Below are 15,058 nucleotides of genomic sequence, written 5' to 3'. Positions count from 1 at the left end.
GGGATACCAAAACGTGATCTACAAGCAGAAACACGTTGCGGCTAATTGGAGTGTACACCCCAGTTTGCCATAACAAGCAAATACGGCGGTGTTTAACCAGGCTACGGAGCCCAGTACTGCCGCGTACATGGGCCACACAGGTCTGGGAGCGCTCAATAGATCGATTGATCTTAATCAATTTGACAATGGGCAAGCCCTGGATGCGGTGCGTGGAAAACTTATGATCCCAGCTACAGTGCCGTATGCTATAGGTACATTGCGAATGTTGTATGGCCGCTCTGAAATAGTACATGCTGCTCTGCAGCAAAAGCTCCGAGAGGAACCAGCAATAAAGTCGGACAACTTGAACACCGTTATCCGACTGGCCCTAGCTGTTCAAAACTACTGCGCAACGATAGCGGCCATTGGTATGCACGAATTTCTTAACGATCCGGCGCTGCTGAACGAGCTTGTTTGCTAAGATGCCCAGCAATATGAAATTGGATTGGGGCCGGCATCGAATATCGAATGAAGGTAGCAGTTTGGCCACCTTTGATAACTGGCTGTTCAATGTGGCAATGTGCGCCACTATGGTCACGCCCTACGAAACACCACTGGCTGATAACGGTAGCAACAACCGGATTAAGGCAAGTGAGTCTGCCGTTATGTTTCACGGCAGCTCCGCAAGTAAGACACTGTTTCGATATGTTCCAATCACGCTCTATAGTAAATCAAAAAGCGTGCGCGCATATGCATTAGTGGATGAAGGAGCTGAGTGTACGTTAATAGAAAGAGCGCTTGCAGACGAGCTGGAATTAGATGGTCCTGCGACCCAGCTGTGTCTTAAATGGACAGGGGACATAACCAAGAATGAACCTGAGTCGATGTCCGTGGCTGTGAGCATTTCAGCTCCAGAACATAACGCAATACAGTATGCCTTAAGAAACGTGCGAACAATAGCGAACTTGGACTTACCAGAGCAAAGTATCGGACCACAGTTGCTCAAGTCTCGGAAGCACTTATCTACGCTTCCTATTCTGCCATATAACAACGTCAAGGCTCAGCTTATCATTGGTTTAGACAATATCAAAATAACTGCACCCTTGGAGATACGAGAAGGTGAAAACGACGACGTCATAGCAGCGCTAAGCAGACTAGGATGGGCCGTATATGGCCGCCCCATTGTGGGAGACAGCACCACGACTCGGCTGCTACATATTTGCCAGTGCAGTGCGGCGCGTAGGATGGATGAAGCTCTGAAGAACTATTTTTCAATTGAGTCATCAGGTGTGAGCGTTTCCTCACATCCGCTGAGATCCAAAGAGGACGAACGCTCAATGCAGATTATGGAGGCAACAACAACCTATCTGGAAGACGAAAAGCGCTGGCAGACCGGCCTGTTATGGAGGTGCGATCGCATGCACCTGCCAGACTCTTATCAGATGGCTGTTAAGCGCCTGAAATGTTTAGAGGCAAAGATGGCAAAAGACCCACCACTGAAAGAGTTCATGATGAACACGATGCACGATTACAAACAGAAGGGATATATCCGCCGGTTGAAGTATTGTGAGTTAGTAGCTAACACTACATCGTGGTTTCTTCCTATCTTTACAGTAACCAATCCGAACAAGAAAAAGACGCGCCTGGTTTGGGATGCGGTTGCCAAAGTAAGTGGTACGTCGCTGAACGATTGTTTGTTGAAAGGTCCAGATACACTAGCATCTTTGATGGGGGTGCTAATACGCTTCCGAGAGCTTCGTATCGCAGTATCCGGCGACATAAGGAAATGTTTCATCAAGTCAAGGTGCGCCTAGAAGACCAACCGGCACAGAAGTTTCTCTGGCGTGATGGAGATTCGTCACGCTTCCCCGAAACATACGTTATGCAAGTCATGACGTTTGGAGCATCCTGCTCGCAAGCTCTAGCAAATTACGTCAAGAATTGCAATGCCGAGCGGTTTGTAGCGTAGCATCCGGATGCCGTAAAGGCGATTTGCGAAAACACATTTGTCGACGACTGGCTGCAGTCGGTGGATACTGGAGCTGAAATGATACAGTTAGCTGAGACTGTAAAAACATCAAATTCGAAGCAAGTTATACAGGCGCTCGAAGACGACTGTGAGGAGTTGGACAAGCGTATCAGCGCTCAGGATGAAGCGCAAGAGAAGGTCTTAGGCCTGTGGTGGCTACCTGGACACGATCTGTTGACGTTTGTGGTGACGCCGAACTTGCTTGCGAAGGCATCTAAGGACCGCCCAACTAAAAGACGTGTTCTGAGTGTGATCATGTCTATTTCGACCCGCTCGGGCTGCTAGGATTTTTTAATATATGCGCTTAGATCATCCTTCAGAACATATGGCGATCCGATATCGGATGGGATGACGACCTCACCAACGAAGACGAAGCCGATTGGCAACACTGGCTTGATCTAGTTTCAAATTTGAATACCGTCCGCGTTCCACGGTGCATGAAGTGGGTGAGCCGAATCCAGGCTGTGCAGATGCATACATTTGTTGACGCCAGTATGAATGCTTACGCCGCAGTTGTATTTTTGCGGGCTGAACTTGATGGCCAAGTACATTGCAGTTTGGTCGCCTCGAAAACGAGAGTAGCACCCCTAAAGCCCGTGTCCATACCTCGAATGGAACTGATGGCCGCGGTCTTAGGTCTGAGACTGGCCAAATGTATCCAAAAGGAAATGTCGGTACGCATACATAGACGAACATTCTGGACAGATTCAAAGGATGTGCTCTACTGGATCCGTTCCGATGCTTGAAAGTTCCAGCAATTCCTAGCGCTTCGGATAGGAGAGATTTTAGAAGAATCAGATGTGGACAGCTGGCGATGGGTACCATCGGCTCAAAACGTGGCAGACGATGGTACGAAATGGACTAAAACGCCTGAAATTCATGGCTCAACCAGGTGGTTCAATGGACCACAATTTTTGTATCTAGAAGAATCGCAGTGGCAAAAATCGGAAATAGGCCCTGCATTAAACATGTTGTACCACGCTGAAGAACAACCCAATCACACGTCGTCCTGGAAATGTATTCAGCAAGCTAGAAAAATTGAGCGCCGTACAGCTATGCGTACTGGATTTCCTACGGAATATTACTAAGAAGGTCAGATTGGACGGAGGACTGGATCTGCAGAAGACGCTGCTCCTTAAAAGAAGCAATGAAATGGATGTGATTTTTATCCGGATTTGTCAAGAAGAGGAGTTTAAAGTGAGATCACCTGCTTAAGGTCGGGGTGCCGCTTAACCGATCGCAAAAGCTTGATGTTTTAGTGCTTCCCTTATGTGGATAACTCGGGCATTCTACGTATTAAAGGACGGATAGACAATATAGAAGAAGTCGAAGTCTGCGTAAAACGCCCGATAATTCTGCCAAGACGATATCAATTGACGTATCCGCTGGTTGAGTTTTATCACCGCAGATATCATGACCTACAAAACGAAATCGTCGTAAATGAAGTGCGGCAGCGGTACTGGGTTTGTGGTTTACGAGCTTTGGTGAGAGAAGTTTCCAATACCTGCCCAGCGTGCCGCATACGACGCGCCCGCCCAAAGCCGCCAGGGATGGGCGACCTGCCAATCGAACGTTTATCGCCCTATACTCCACCGTTCACATATACTGGAGTGGATTACTTCGGCCCCTACGACATTGTCGTTGGACGGGGTCGCGAGAAGCGCTGGGGCGTGCTATTTACATGCCTCACGGTGCGCGCCGTTCACCTAGATATAGCTACGTCGCTCTCAACTGACTCATACTTATGCGTTCTGAAGTCGTTCGTGGCCAGACGCGGCTGCCCCCGCCGCATGCGGTCGAACAATGGCACAAATTTCAGAGGCGCTAGCAGAGTATTAAAAGACGAAATTGAACGTATATAGCCGGCTCTGATCGAGCGACAGTACCCAGAACTCGAGTTTACCTTTATCCCACCAGGACCACCCCACATGGGAGGATCGTGGGAACGAATGGTGCGCTCTACAAAGTCAATACTGTCGGAAATTCTACCGCCCTCTGGGTTACGAGAGGAGGTGCTACGAGCAGCATTGGCTGACGTAGAAAGCGTGCTCAACTCAAGGCCACTCACTTATGTTCCCTTGGAGACATCTGAGTCCGAAGCCCTGACTCCAAATCATTTTCTTATAGGTCATCGGATTACGGGAGCAAGGCGGAGCTAGCTTGGCACGAGGCTTCCGAGTCGCCAGTTAATTGGCTGACCAATTTTGGAAGAGATGGCTGCGCGAGTATCTGCCTACACTCACCAAACGTACTAAGTGGTTTCAACCGCCACTCGAACCAATATCAGTCGACGACATCGTCATAATAGTGGACGACGGTGCCAAGCGAAACTGTTGGGCAAGAGGAGTGGTCGTAGACGTGCACCGTTCAAAGGATGGCCTGGTACGAAATGCCGTGGTGCGAACCGCCGATGGAATTATTACTCGCTCCGCCGTCAAGCTAGCTAAGCTTGACATTAAAGTTGGTAACACACTGCACGGACGTTCGTGAATTACGGGGTGGGGAATGTTACGGGCCGAAGTGAAAAAAGCTGTTGACTAAGTCCTACTGGATCTCGCATTTTTTCTGTAAACAGCCCTCGCTGCTTACACCGTTAGAATTAGTTATTACATGATAAGTCGATCGCACGCAGCTGCACAAGCTGCATTTTTGTCGAGGTTCATTTTTCGTTTTGTGCTTGCAGCTGAGCAGAAGTGAAAGAGAACAGAAGCGCGTGCGGAGCACGAATGTTAGTCTTATAATCATGTAAAATATAGGTTGTTAAATAATGAAAGAATAATAAAGATTTTAACGTTCGAATTATATTATATCGTACCGCCTCGTACGAATCGAATTGAATCGAGTTGTTTCCTTCGACGCTAGAAGTCCCTGCCGAATCCGCGCACCGGCACGAGTCTCGGTGCCAACAGTCATTGTTCATTTCTTTTTCTCCTTTTCTTATTTTTGTTTATTATTCACTGCCTTTTAGTAAGAACACCCGTCGGCATCGACGACTGTACTGTTTAATTTAGTTTTCACCGCCCGTGAACTTAATTCGTCCCACTGCACAACCGCGACGCCTTAACGGCTCTTCGACGCCGACGTCAAATATTACAGGTGTTCATGCTGTTGACAAACAAAGGGTATAAAATGCACTTGCCAAGGTATAGTCGACTACCTTGTACCCTAGACTCGCGTTTTAGCCCTATATTATGTCTTCACTTTCTCTTGTGCTCTACTGGGGTACATACATCGTGCGGTATGCCCGACTTAAAAATGCCGTGAGCAACACTTATTTGGGCATACTTGCAGAGCTTTAATCTGCAACTTTGCCCCGCCCCGAAACGCCTCTAATTACCTCTGCCCACTGGTTTAAGAAATGTCACATTTTCGAGAAATCGTCAGGGAACACCAGTAACATGGTGTTGCCATCTTTCAGCCGTGGAAGAGGCCCGATGAAATCCGCGCAAGCTACTGCCATCGCCTCTGCCACCTGCCTCGTCTGTATGCGTCCAGCCGGTTTGAGTTGCGCGCTCTTAAGCTTTTGGCAGGTTTCGCAACACTTTACGTACTTAGCGGCGTCGCGGGACATACCCGGCCAGTAGTACCTTTGGGCTAGCCCTGACACTGTTTTCATCACCCCTTGATGCCCGTGGGAGCATCATGGCATTCCGCCAATGCCCTCTGCCGTTGACCACTGGCCAAATATATCTTCCAGGGAATGTAGTATTCGTCGTCCGTCCGGTGGCCCAAATGTCTATATAGCTGCCCATTTCCTTCTGTGTAGTCCGGGAACTTGGCAGGCTCTTCGGCGATTCTGGCACGCATACTCGAGACCCATTGGCATGGTGGCTCGATCACCACTGCTTGCTTACAGGTCTCTAGAGGATGTATTGATAGTGCGTCGGCCACAACGTTAAACTTCGTTCGTCGGTAGTGAACGTCAGATTGGAACTGTTCCAGTTCCAATGCCCATCGCGCGATCCTTCGTGACGGGCTCTCGATGGTCCGGATAGTCCGTTATCACGTCGAACCGGTACCCTTCTAGGTAGCAACACAGCTTCCGTATCGAGCAAACGATTGCCAGGCAATCTTTCTCGGTGGCGGAATAGTTCACTTCGACCTTCAGCAACTTTCTATCGTCTGCGGCAGCAATGCACCGAGGCCGTACTCGCTTGCGTCAGTCTGAACGACGAATCTGGCGAAAAAGTCTGGACAAGCCAACACAGGGGCAGTCGTCAAGCTTCAACTGACGCAATGCCTCCACCTGTTCTTGATCCCAGGCACATTTCCGCCACTTATTTAAGAGCACTGTTAGCGGCTGTACCTGAGTCGCGAAGTTGGGAACAAAGCGCCTCCCTACAATTTATCGGGTTACGTATCGCCTCCTTCTCTGGATCGGTACGCATTCCTTCCCAACAAATGACATGTCCTAGGTAGACCAACCTCTCCCGGGAGAAACTGCACTTCTTTCTATTCAGCCTGAGATTGGCCTACCTTAACCGGCGGAACACCGCCCTTCAGCCGTGCCGCCTGCATAACCAGAGTAGATGCAAGAGCAAGCACTCGTAGTGCCCATTGTACGTAAGAAGTGCATCCCCAGGATGACGTGGTCCAGCATTGCGGGGATGATAAGCATTAACATGCTGACCATCTTCCCCGCTAAGCCGACGTCTATCCTTAATGCCTTCCCTACTTCGAGCGTGGAGCCATCTGCTAGACGAATGTGCGCCTGTACGTTCTCCACTCTCCCGCGAATCGCCCACTCTCGTACGCAGTCTTCACTTATGAAGCTGCGAGTGGCCCCTGTATCGATCGTAGCAGGCATCGTCCGCCCGCCAATCTCCACCGTGGCGACGATCCGGCGACCCTCCACCTTAAGCAAGTCCCGTGTGGGCGATGCCGTTGCTTATTTTCCACCTCCGTGCGGCGACAACAATCCTGGTGCCCGCATACCCAACAAAACAAACGTCAACCGCTGCCGTCCGGCGAATTTCGCTGCATCTAACCTCATGAGCTACTCCTACACCCCCGACGGCTAAGTTACGGATCGGAATCTGCAGACGCTCGTAGAGTTGCGAGGTCCTCAGGTCTGGTTTCGATTTTTAACGGGGCCGACCGCCAACGTCGGGTAGGGTGCCCCAGGGAGACGGCTCCAATGTTTTGGCGGTTTTTTCTCGGCAAGCTGAGCCCGAATTCCGGACTTATGATCGCTACGAGCTCTTTTTTTCGTCGCTGGTGGATCCAGCGCACACCTACACCCGGATTTTGGTACTCTCTATGCTTGCAGATTTATTTTCGTTTCATATATATTTATTTATTTGTTTTGACACTTGCACATTCTGGGAACGCGCCGGTCGACTCATATTTCGGCCACTTGGCTTATGACCGGGGTTTTGTTTATATAAACACTGCAACAAAGTGTTACAGTAAGTTCTCTTTAAGTACTCTTGGTACAGTAGATATTCAATATATATGTATACTACATCTCCCTCCTTTTGAAAAATAACGTAATAATATGAAGTTATTTTATATGTATACTTTACTTAAAAAAATAATTTTAAATTAACAAAGGAATATTTTCCTAAATTTTTTTTTATTTTTATATATATATTAATATTCCAAGAAAATGAAATAACAAATAATATTCTTACGTAAAGAAGGAAATTTTTTTTCTTAGCATGGCCATACATAAACATTTTTAACTTATCCTTATGAACTGTTTGTTTTTTGTTTTTATTATTCGTTATTATAATGTTATTTCTATCTCCTATTTCCGTTACTTTATACGGACCAGTATATTTATAATCTAGCTTTATGACCTGTTTAATTTCTTAATAAGACTTTATCACCTGTTGATATATCTATGTTGCTTGTTTTCTGATCATATAGTATCTTATTTTGTTCTTATTTTCTTCTATCATTATTTTAGCTCTTTCGTATGCTACTTCTAGTCTATATTTACTTTCCTTAGCATAGTCATCTACATTATATATGGTTTCTATATTATCTATACTATTAAATTGTTTTGTACTTTGTACTTCAGAATAAATGATTCAAAAATTGATTTAGCGACTGTGTTCGCGTTCTTATTTGGAACTGGTATGGCAACTAAATATTTAGTTAGATCACATGTTAGAGTGACTGCATATTCATTGTCATTTTCTGATTTTGGTAGTGGACCAATAGTATCTACTATCACTCTGTCGAAAGCATTTATTGGCGTATCAGTTATTATTAATGGGGTCTTATTGTGCTTGGCTATTTTAGCTTTTTGGCATTTTTCACATTTTCGTATGTACTCAGTAATAACTTGAGTCATGCCTTTCCAAAAATAATGTCTTTTGACCTTGGTCAAGGTTCTTGCAATGCCGCTATGACCTCCTTGTATTGGATCGTCATGGAATTTAGACAGTATAGCTTCTTTCTCTTTTTATACCCTGAACCCATTAAAAATGGGTATAAGGGCATATTGTATTTGTGCGAAATCCAAATGTATGTAACAGGCAGAAGGAAGCATCTCCGACCCCATAAAGTATATATATTCTTGATCAGCATCAATAGCCGAGTCGATCTAGCCATGTCCGTCTGTCTGTCCGTCCGTCCGTGCGTCCGTCCGTGCGTCCGTCCGTATGTATGAACGCAAGGATCTCAGAACCTATAAGAGCTAGAGACTTAAAATTATAGATTTAGATGCTCCTAGTTCCCGCGCAGATCGAGTTTGTTTCCGATAATCGATAACTTACTCCGTTTCCAAGCAATCGATAAAAATCGATATCGATATCTTGTTTTTGGGCAATTTTTGTAAATAATAAGGGCTAGCGTCACCAAACTTGGCATATAAGTAGCTTCTAAAATAGAATATATATATGCATTTGATGTTGGAAGAAGAGGGTTCAGGGTATACCCTAGTCGGGAGCTTCCGACTAGAACCTCTTACTTGTTGTTTTTCTATAAGGGTCACCGGGTTGAGTAGCCCTACTCTTAACGTATTCAATATCTTATTGCCCATTTGCTTGAAATTATCTATTGAAACATGTTCAAAGATATTTTCCCACGGTGCCATTTTGATTGGGCTGATTTTGTTTATACCGGCTTGCGTTTCAAGCCTTTGGAAAAATTGACCTAAGTCTAGGATTCCATTGATATATAAGCCGCTAACATCGTATCTTGCAGTAATTTTTCTACCATGTTTAAATAAACATAGAGTATCTTTTACATGCAAGGTCACTTTACGTACTTCGTCATTGTTTATGACTTCATATACGTTGCGCTTATAGATCTCTATAGATTGCGTAGGCAATTCTATTTCTTTGTTATCCGCGCGGATTTTCTGTCTATTTTGATATCTAGTAGTGACTTTCATTATATTTCCAGTAATGTTTTGTAGATCTTTAATGGTTATTCTTGATAACGCAACAGCTACATAATTGTCTTTTCCTTTTAGATATTCAACTATGAAATCATACTCTTCTAATTCTAGCCTCATACGTGTCAGTTTAGAACTCGGATCGATCATTGAAAATAAATATATTAATGGTCTGTGATCTGTTTTGATTGTAAAGTGTTTTCCATAAATATATGGTCGGAAATGTAATATTGCCCAGTGAATTGCAGCTAATTCCTGCTCAGTTGTACACTTATTACTTTCTCCCTTAGTGAAACCTCTTAATGCGTATGCAATGGGAAGTTGGAGTCCGTTATGGGTTTGAGTTAAAACCGCTCCACACGCTTGCTTACTTGCATCAGTATTTATACAAAATTCTTTGCTGAAATCAGGATATTTTAGCAAAGTTGGTTCCATCAGTTTTGTCTTTAAATATTGGAATGCCTTTTGGCATTCATCTGTCCATTAAAAATGAATATTCTTTTTACATAACCTTGTTATGTGCCGTGAATATTCGGTGAAATTTTTAATGAAATAATAATTACAAAATGCTATGAAACGTCTAGCGCTGTCCGCATTGTGCGGCTTAGGGTAATTCATAATGACATCATATTTCTTGTCGTCCGGAAGTATACCTTTATCTGTGCATTTATGACCGAAAAAAGTCACCTCATGCATAAAAAAAAGAACATTTTTCTGTATGTAACTTTAGATTGTATTTCCTACATTTCTCAAAAACGTCTGTTAAGTTTTTAAGCATATGTTTTTCGGAACAACCTATAACTATTTAGTCTTCCATATAAAGGAATGCTTGTGAAGGTTCTTATCCAGAATGCTATAGTCATCATTCTCTGAAATGAATTAGGCGCTATTTTTAGTCCGAAAGGTAATCGCGTGTAGCGATACGAGCCATTGCTCGTTGAAAATGAAAATGACGTTATAACTCTTGAACTTTTTTCGAGTTCAATTTGATGAAATCCTGACATTAAGTCAAGACATGAAAAATATTTTGCTCGTCCAAGTTGATCCACATCATTATCGATTCTTGGGAGTGGAAATTTGTCGGATAGTAATTTTTTATTAATTTGACGATAGTCAATCACTAATCGCCATTTCTTTTGTCCTGAACCTGGAGATGGTTTTTTGTGGGGTATTGTATTCAGATACAGATGGTTCAACAATCCCGTTGGTGATCAATTTTTCGACTTGTTTCTGTATTTCGTTCACCTGACTGTGTGGGCTTCTGTAATTTTTTATATACACTGGTTCATCATCTTTTATTCTTAGTTTTAGTTTATAAAAATTATTTGTGCTTATTGGTTCAGTTTCCAATCCGAATATATCATTATATTCGGTTCATAAGCTTGAAAGCTGTGATTTGAATTGTGGATGAAAGTTTTTTGAAAGTTGAGATAATACAGACTTTTCTCTATTTTCAAGATTAGTTTTGACCACTTTGTAGCTCGAAAGTGATTCATACGCTAAATTATTTGTACTGACTACTTGATCTTTATTTTTTGTATTGCGTAGTCTTATAAAAGCGTTTTTAGATATTGCTATGGTGCTATGTAAATACCATGCTTAATTTCATGATTTGGAATCAATACACTATCTTTTTTTGATTTTTTTTTTTTTTTTTTTTTTTTAATTTAATTGGATTTTTCTAATAACTTGGGATCTTGGCAGAAGTATTGAGTTGTTGCAGAACTGTATGTTATTGGAACATAAATTGGAAATTTTAAGTTATTAGGTCTTATTATAAGCTAACTATTGAAATGTCTGCACCTGTGTCTACTAAAAAGTCAAGTTCTTTTCCTGTAGCCACATGGTTGAATGATACATATTCTGACTGAGATTAATGGTATCAACCTTTGCATTTTCTATTGTTGAATATCTAAAGGGTTTTGCGAGTTTTCCGATGTATTATTGGTTACTCTGACATTACTTGGGTTATTAGAGTTGTGGCCTCGACTCGAGATGCCACGGCCTTTTGGGTCTCCCCTATATTGTATTATTATTGTATTGGGTGCTATTGTTGTAATTATTGTTGCGGCTGCGAAAGTTACCTCTATGATTTCCACGTCCGCGGTTTCCACTGTGGGTAATTTTTGTAATATAGGACAGTTTTTGGCTGTCCGGTTGCTTCTGTGCAACTATTTACAAATTTTGATACGGCATCATTCATAGTATTGTACCAGCTTGCATGATAAGTTTTACCTTATCGATTGTGCTATTTTTAGTTATTGCTTTGACTGCATGCTGAGTGGAATAACTTCTTGGCTTGTGAATTGTACCCCGTTGTCACACACGTACTTTTTCGGCACCCCGAATCGGCTCAAAATCCTCGCTCGGAACGCGGTTTGCAGGTGTGCGGCCGTGGCTCTCATGAGAGGGACCAGCTCCACCCATTTCGAGAAATCGTCAGGGAACACCAGTAACATGGTGCTGCCATCTTTCAGCCGTGGAAGGGGCCCGATGAAATCCGCGCAAAGTACTGCCATCGCCTCTGCCACCTGCCTCGTCTGCATGCGTCCAGCCGGTTTGAGTTGCGCGCTCTTAAACTTTTGGCAGGTTTTGGAATACTTCACGTACTTAGCGTCACGGAACATACCCGGCCAGTAGTACCTTTGGGCTAGCCTTGACACTGTTTTCATCACCCCTTGATGCCCGTGGGAGCATCATGGCATTCCGCCAATGCCCTCTGCCGTTGACCACTGGCCAAATATATCTTCCAGGGAATGTAGTATTCGTCGTCCGTCCGGTGGCCCAAATGTCTATATAGCTGCCCATTTTCTTCTGTGTAGTCCGGGAACTTGTCAGGCTCTTCGGCGATCCTGGCACGCATACTCGAGACCCATTGGCAGGGTGGCTCGATCACCACTGCTTGCTGACAGGTCTCAAGAGGATGTATTGATAGTGCGTCGGCCACAACGTTAAGCTTCGTTCGTTGGTAGTGAACGTCAGATTGGAACTGTTCCAGTTCCAATGCCCATCGCGCGATCCTTCGTGACGGGCTCTCGATGGTCCGGATAGTCCGTTATCACGTCGAACCGGTACCCTTCTAGGTAGCAACACAGCTTCCGTATCGAGCAAACGATTGCCAGGCAATCTTTCTCGGTGGCGGAATAGTTCACTTCGGCCTTCAGCAACTTTCTATCGTCTGCGGCAGCACTGCGCCGAGGCCGTACTCGCTTGCGTCAGTCTGAACGACGAATCTGGCGAAAAAGTCTGGACAAGCCAACACAGGGGCAGTCGGCAAGCTTCAACTGACGCAATGCGTCTACCTGTTCTTGATCTCAGGCCCATTTTCGCCCCTTCTTTAAGAGCACTGTTAGCGGCTGTACCTGAGTCGCGAAGTTGGGAACAAAGCGCCTCCCTACAATTTATCGAGTTACGTATCGCCTCCACCTTCTCTGGATCGGTACGCATTCCTTCCCAACAAATGATATGTCCTAGGTAGGCCAACCTCTCCCGGAAGAAACTGCACTTCTTCCTATTCAGCCTGAGATTGGCCGCCCTTAACCGGCGGAACACCGCCCTTCAGCCGTGCCGCCTGCATAACCAGCGTAGATGTGCCTTTGCAGGCATACGCGCCACCTTTTGGTCCGAGTGAAACCCATCTTTCGCTTCCTTCTCCTTGTCCTTTTCCGGCAGTTGCCGAGCAAGCACTCGTAGTGCCCATTGTACGTAAGAAGTCCATCCCCAGGATGACGTGGTCCAGCATTGCGGGGATGATAAGCAATAACATGCTGACCACCTTCCGCTAAGCCGACGTCTATCCTTAATGCCTTCCCTACTTCGAGCGTGGAGCCATCTGCCAGACGAATGCGCGCCTGTACGTTCTCCACTCTCCCCCGAATCGCCCACTCTCGTACGCAGTCTTCACTTATGAAGCTGCGAGTGGCCCCTGTATCGATCGTAGCAGGCATCGTCCGCCCGCCAATCTCCACCGTGGCGACGATCCGGCGACCCTCCACCTTAAGCAAGTCCCGTGTGGGCGATGCCGTTGCTTATTTTCCGCCTCCGTGCGGCGACAACAATCCTGGTGCCCGCATACCCAACAAAACAAACGTCAACCGCTGCCGTCCGGCGAATTTCGCTGCATCTAACCTCATGAGCTACTCCTACACCCCCGACAGCTAAGTTACGGATCGGAATCTGCAGACGCTCGTAGAGTTGCGAGCTCCTCAGGTCTGGTTTCGATTTTTGACGGGGCCGACCGCCAACGTCGGGTAGGGTGCCCCAGGGAGACGGCTCCAATGTTTTGGCGGTTTTTTCTCGGCAAGCTGAGCCCGAATTCCGGACTTATGATCGCTACGAGCTCTTTTTTTCGTCGCTGGTGGATCCAGCGCACACCTACACCCGGATTTTGGTACTCTCTAGGCTTGCAGATTTATTTTCGTTTCATATATATTTATTTATTTGTTTTGACACTTGCACATTCTGGGAACGCGCCGGTCGACTCATATTTCGGCCACTTGGCTTATGACCGGGGTTTTGTTTATATAAACACTGCAACAAAGTGTTACAGTAAGTTCTCTTTAAGTACTCTTGGTACAGTAGATATTCAATATATATGTATACTACATCTCCCTCCTTTTGAAAAATAACGTAATAATATGAAGTTATTTTATATGTATACTTTACTTAAAAAAATAATTTTAAATTAACAAAGGAAAATTTTCCTAAATTTTTTTTTTATTTTTATATATATATTAATATTCCAAGAAAATGAAATAACAAATAATATTCTTATGTAAAGAAGAAAATTTTTTTTCTTAGCATGGCCATACATAAACATTTTTAACTTATCCTTATGAACTGTTTGTTTTTTGTTTTTATTATTCGTTATTATAATGTTATTTCTATTTCCTATTTCCGATACTTTATACGGACCAGTATATTTATAATCTAGCTTTATGACCTGTTTCATTTCTTAATAATAATATGGTTTCTATATTATCTATACTATTAAATTGTTTTGTACTTTGTACTTCAGAATAAATGATTCAAAAATTGCTTTAGCGACTGTGTTCGCGTTCTTATTTGGAACTGGTATGGCAACTAAATATTTAGTTAGATCACATGTTAGAGTGACTGCATATTCATTGTCATTTTCTAGTTTTGGTAGTGAACCAATAGTATCTACTATCACTCTGTCGAAAGCATTTATTGGCGTATCAGTTATTATTAATGGGGTCTTATTGTGCTTGGCTATTTTAGCTTCTTGGCATTTTTGACATTTTCGTATGTACTCAGTAATAACTCGAGTCATGCCTTTCCAAAAATAATGTCTTTTGACGTTGGTCAAGGTTCTTGCAATGCCGCTATGACCTCCTTGTATTGAATCGTCCTGGAATTTAGACAGTATAGCTTCTTTCTCTTTTTATACCCTGAACCCATTAAAAATGGGTATAAGGGTATATTGTATTTGTGCGAAATCCAAATGTATGTAACAGGCAGAAGGAAGCATCTCCGACCCCATAAAGTGTATATATTCTTGATCAGCATCACTAGCCGAGTCGATCTAGCCATGTCCGTCTGTCTGTCCGTCCGTCCGCCCGTATGTATGAACGCAAGGATCTCAGAACCTATAAGAGCTAGAGACTTAAAATTATAGATTTAGATGCTCCTAGTTCCCGCGCAGATCGAGTTTGTTTCCGATAATCGATAACTTACTCCGT

The 15,058-nt window shown here is 44.2% G+C and overlaps 1 protein-coding gene across 1 annotated transcript; it reads left to right on the top strand.

Annotated features, from left to right (window-relative positions):
* Window positions 1–1,223: 1,223 nt before the first annotated feature.
* Window positions 1,224–4,498, top strand: LOC138911512 (uncharacterized). The gene is made up of 8 exons (XM_070210832.1): window positions 1,224–1,646; window positions 1,949–2,257; window positions 2,329–2,682; window positions 2,996–3,205; window positions 3,268–3,840; window positions 3,926–4,044; window positions 4,136–4,233; window positions 4,296–4,498. The coding sequence occupies exons 1-8, from the start codon at window positions 1,224–1,226 to the stop codon at window positions 4,496–4,498; spliced, it is 2,289 nt and encodes a 762-aa protein (XP_070066933.1).
* The last annotated feature ends 10,560 nt before the right edge of the window (window positions 4,499–15,058 follow it).

This window comes from Drosophila virilis, unplaced genomic scaffold (assembly GCF_030788295.1).
Source record: "Drosophila virilis strain 15010-1051.87 unplaced genomic scaffold, Dvir_AGI_RSII-ME tig00001170, whole genome shotgun sequence".
NCBI classification, from domain to species: domain Eukaryota; kingdom Metazoa; phylum Arthropoda; class Insecta; order Diptera; family Drosophilidae; genus Drosophila; species Drosophila virilis.
Note: the sequence above shows the minus strand (reverse complement) of the source record. Positions and strands in the feature narration are given on the sequence as shown.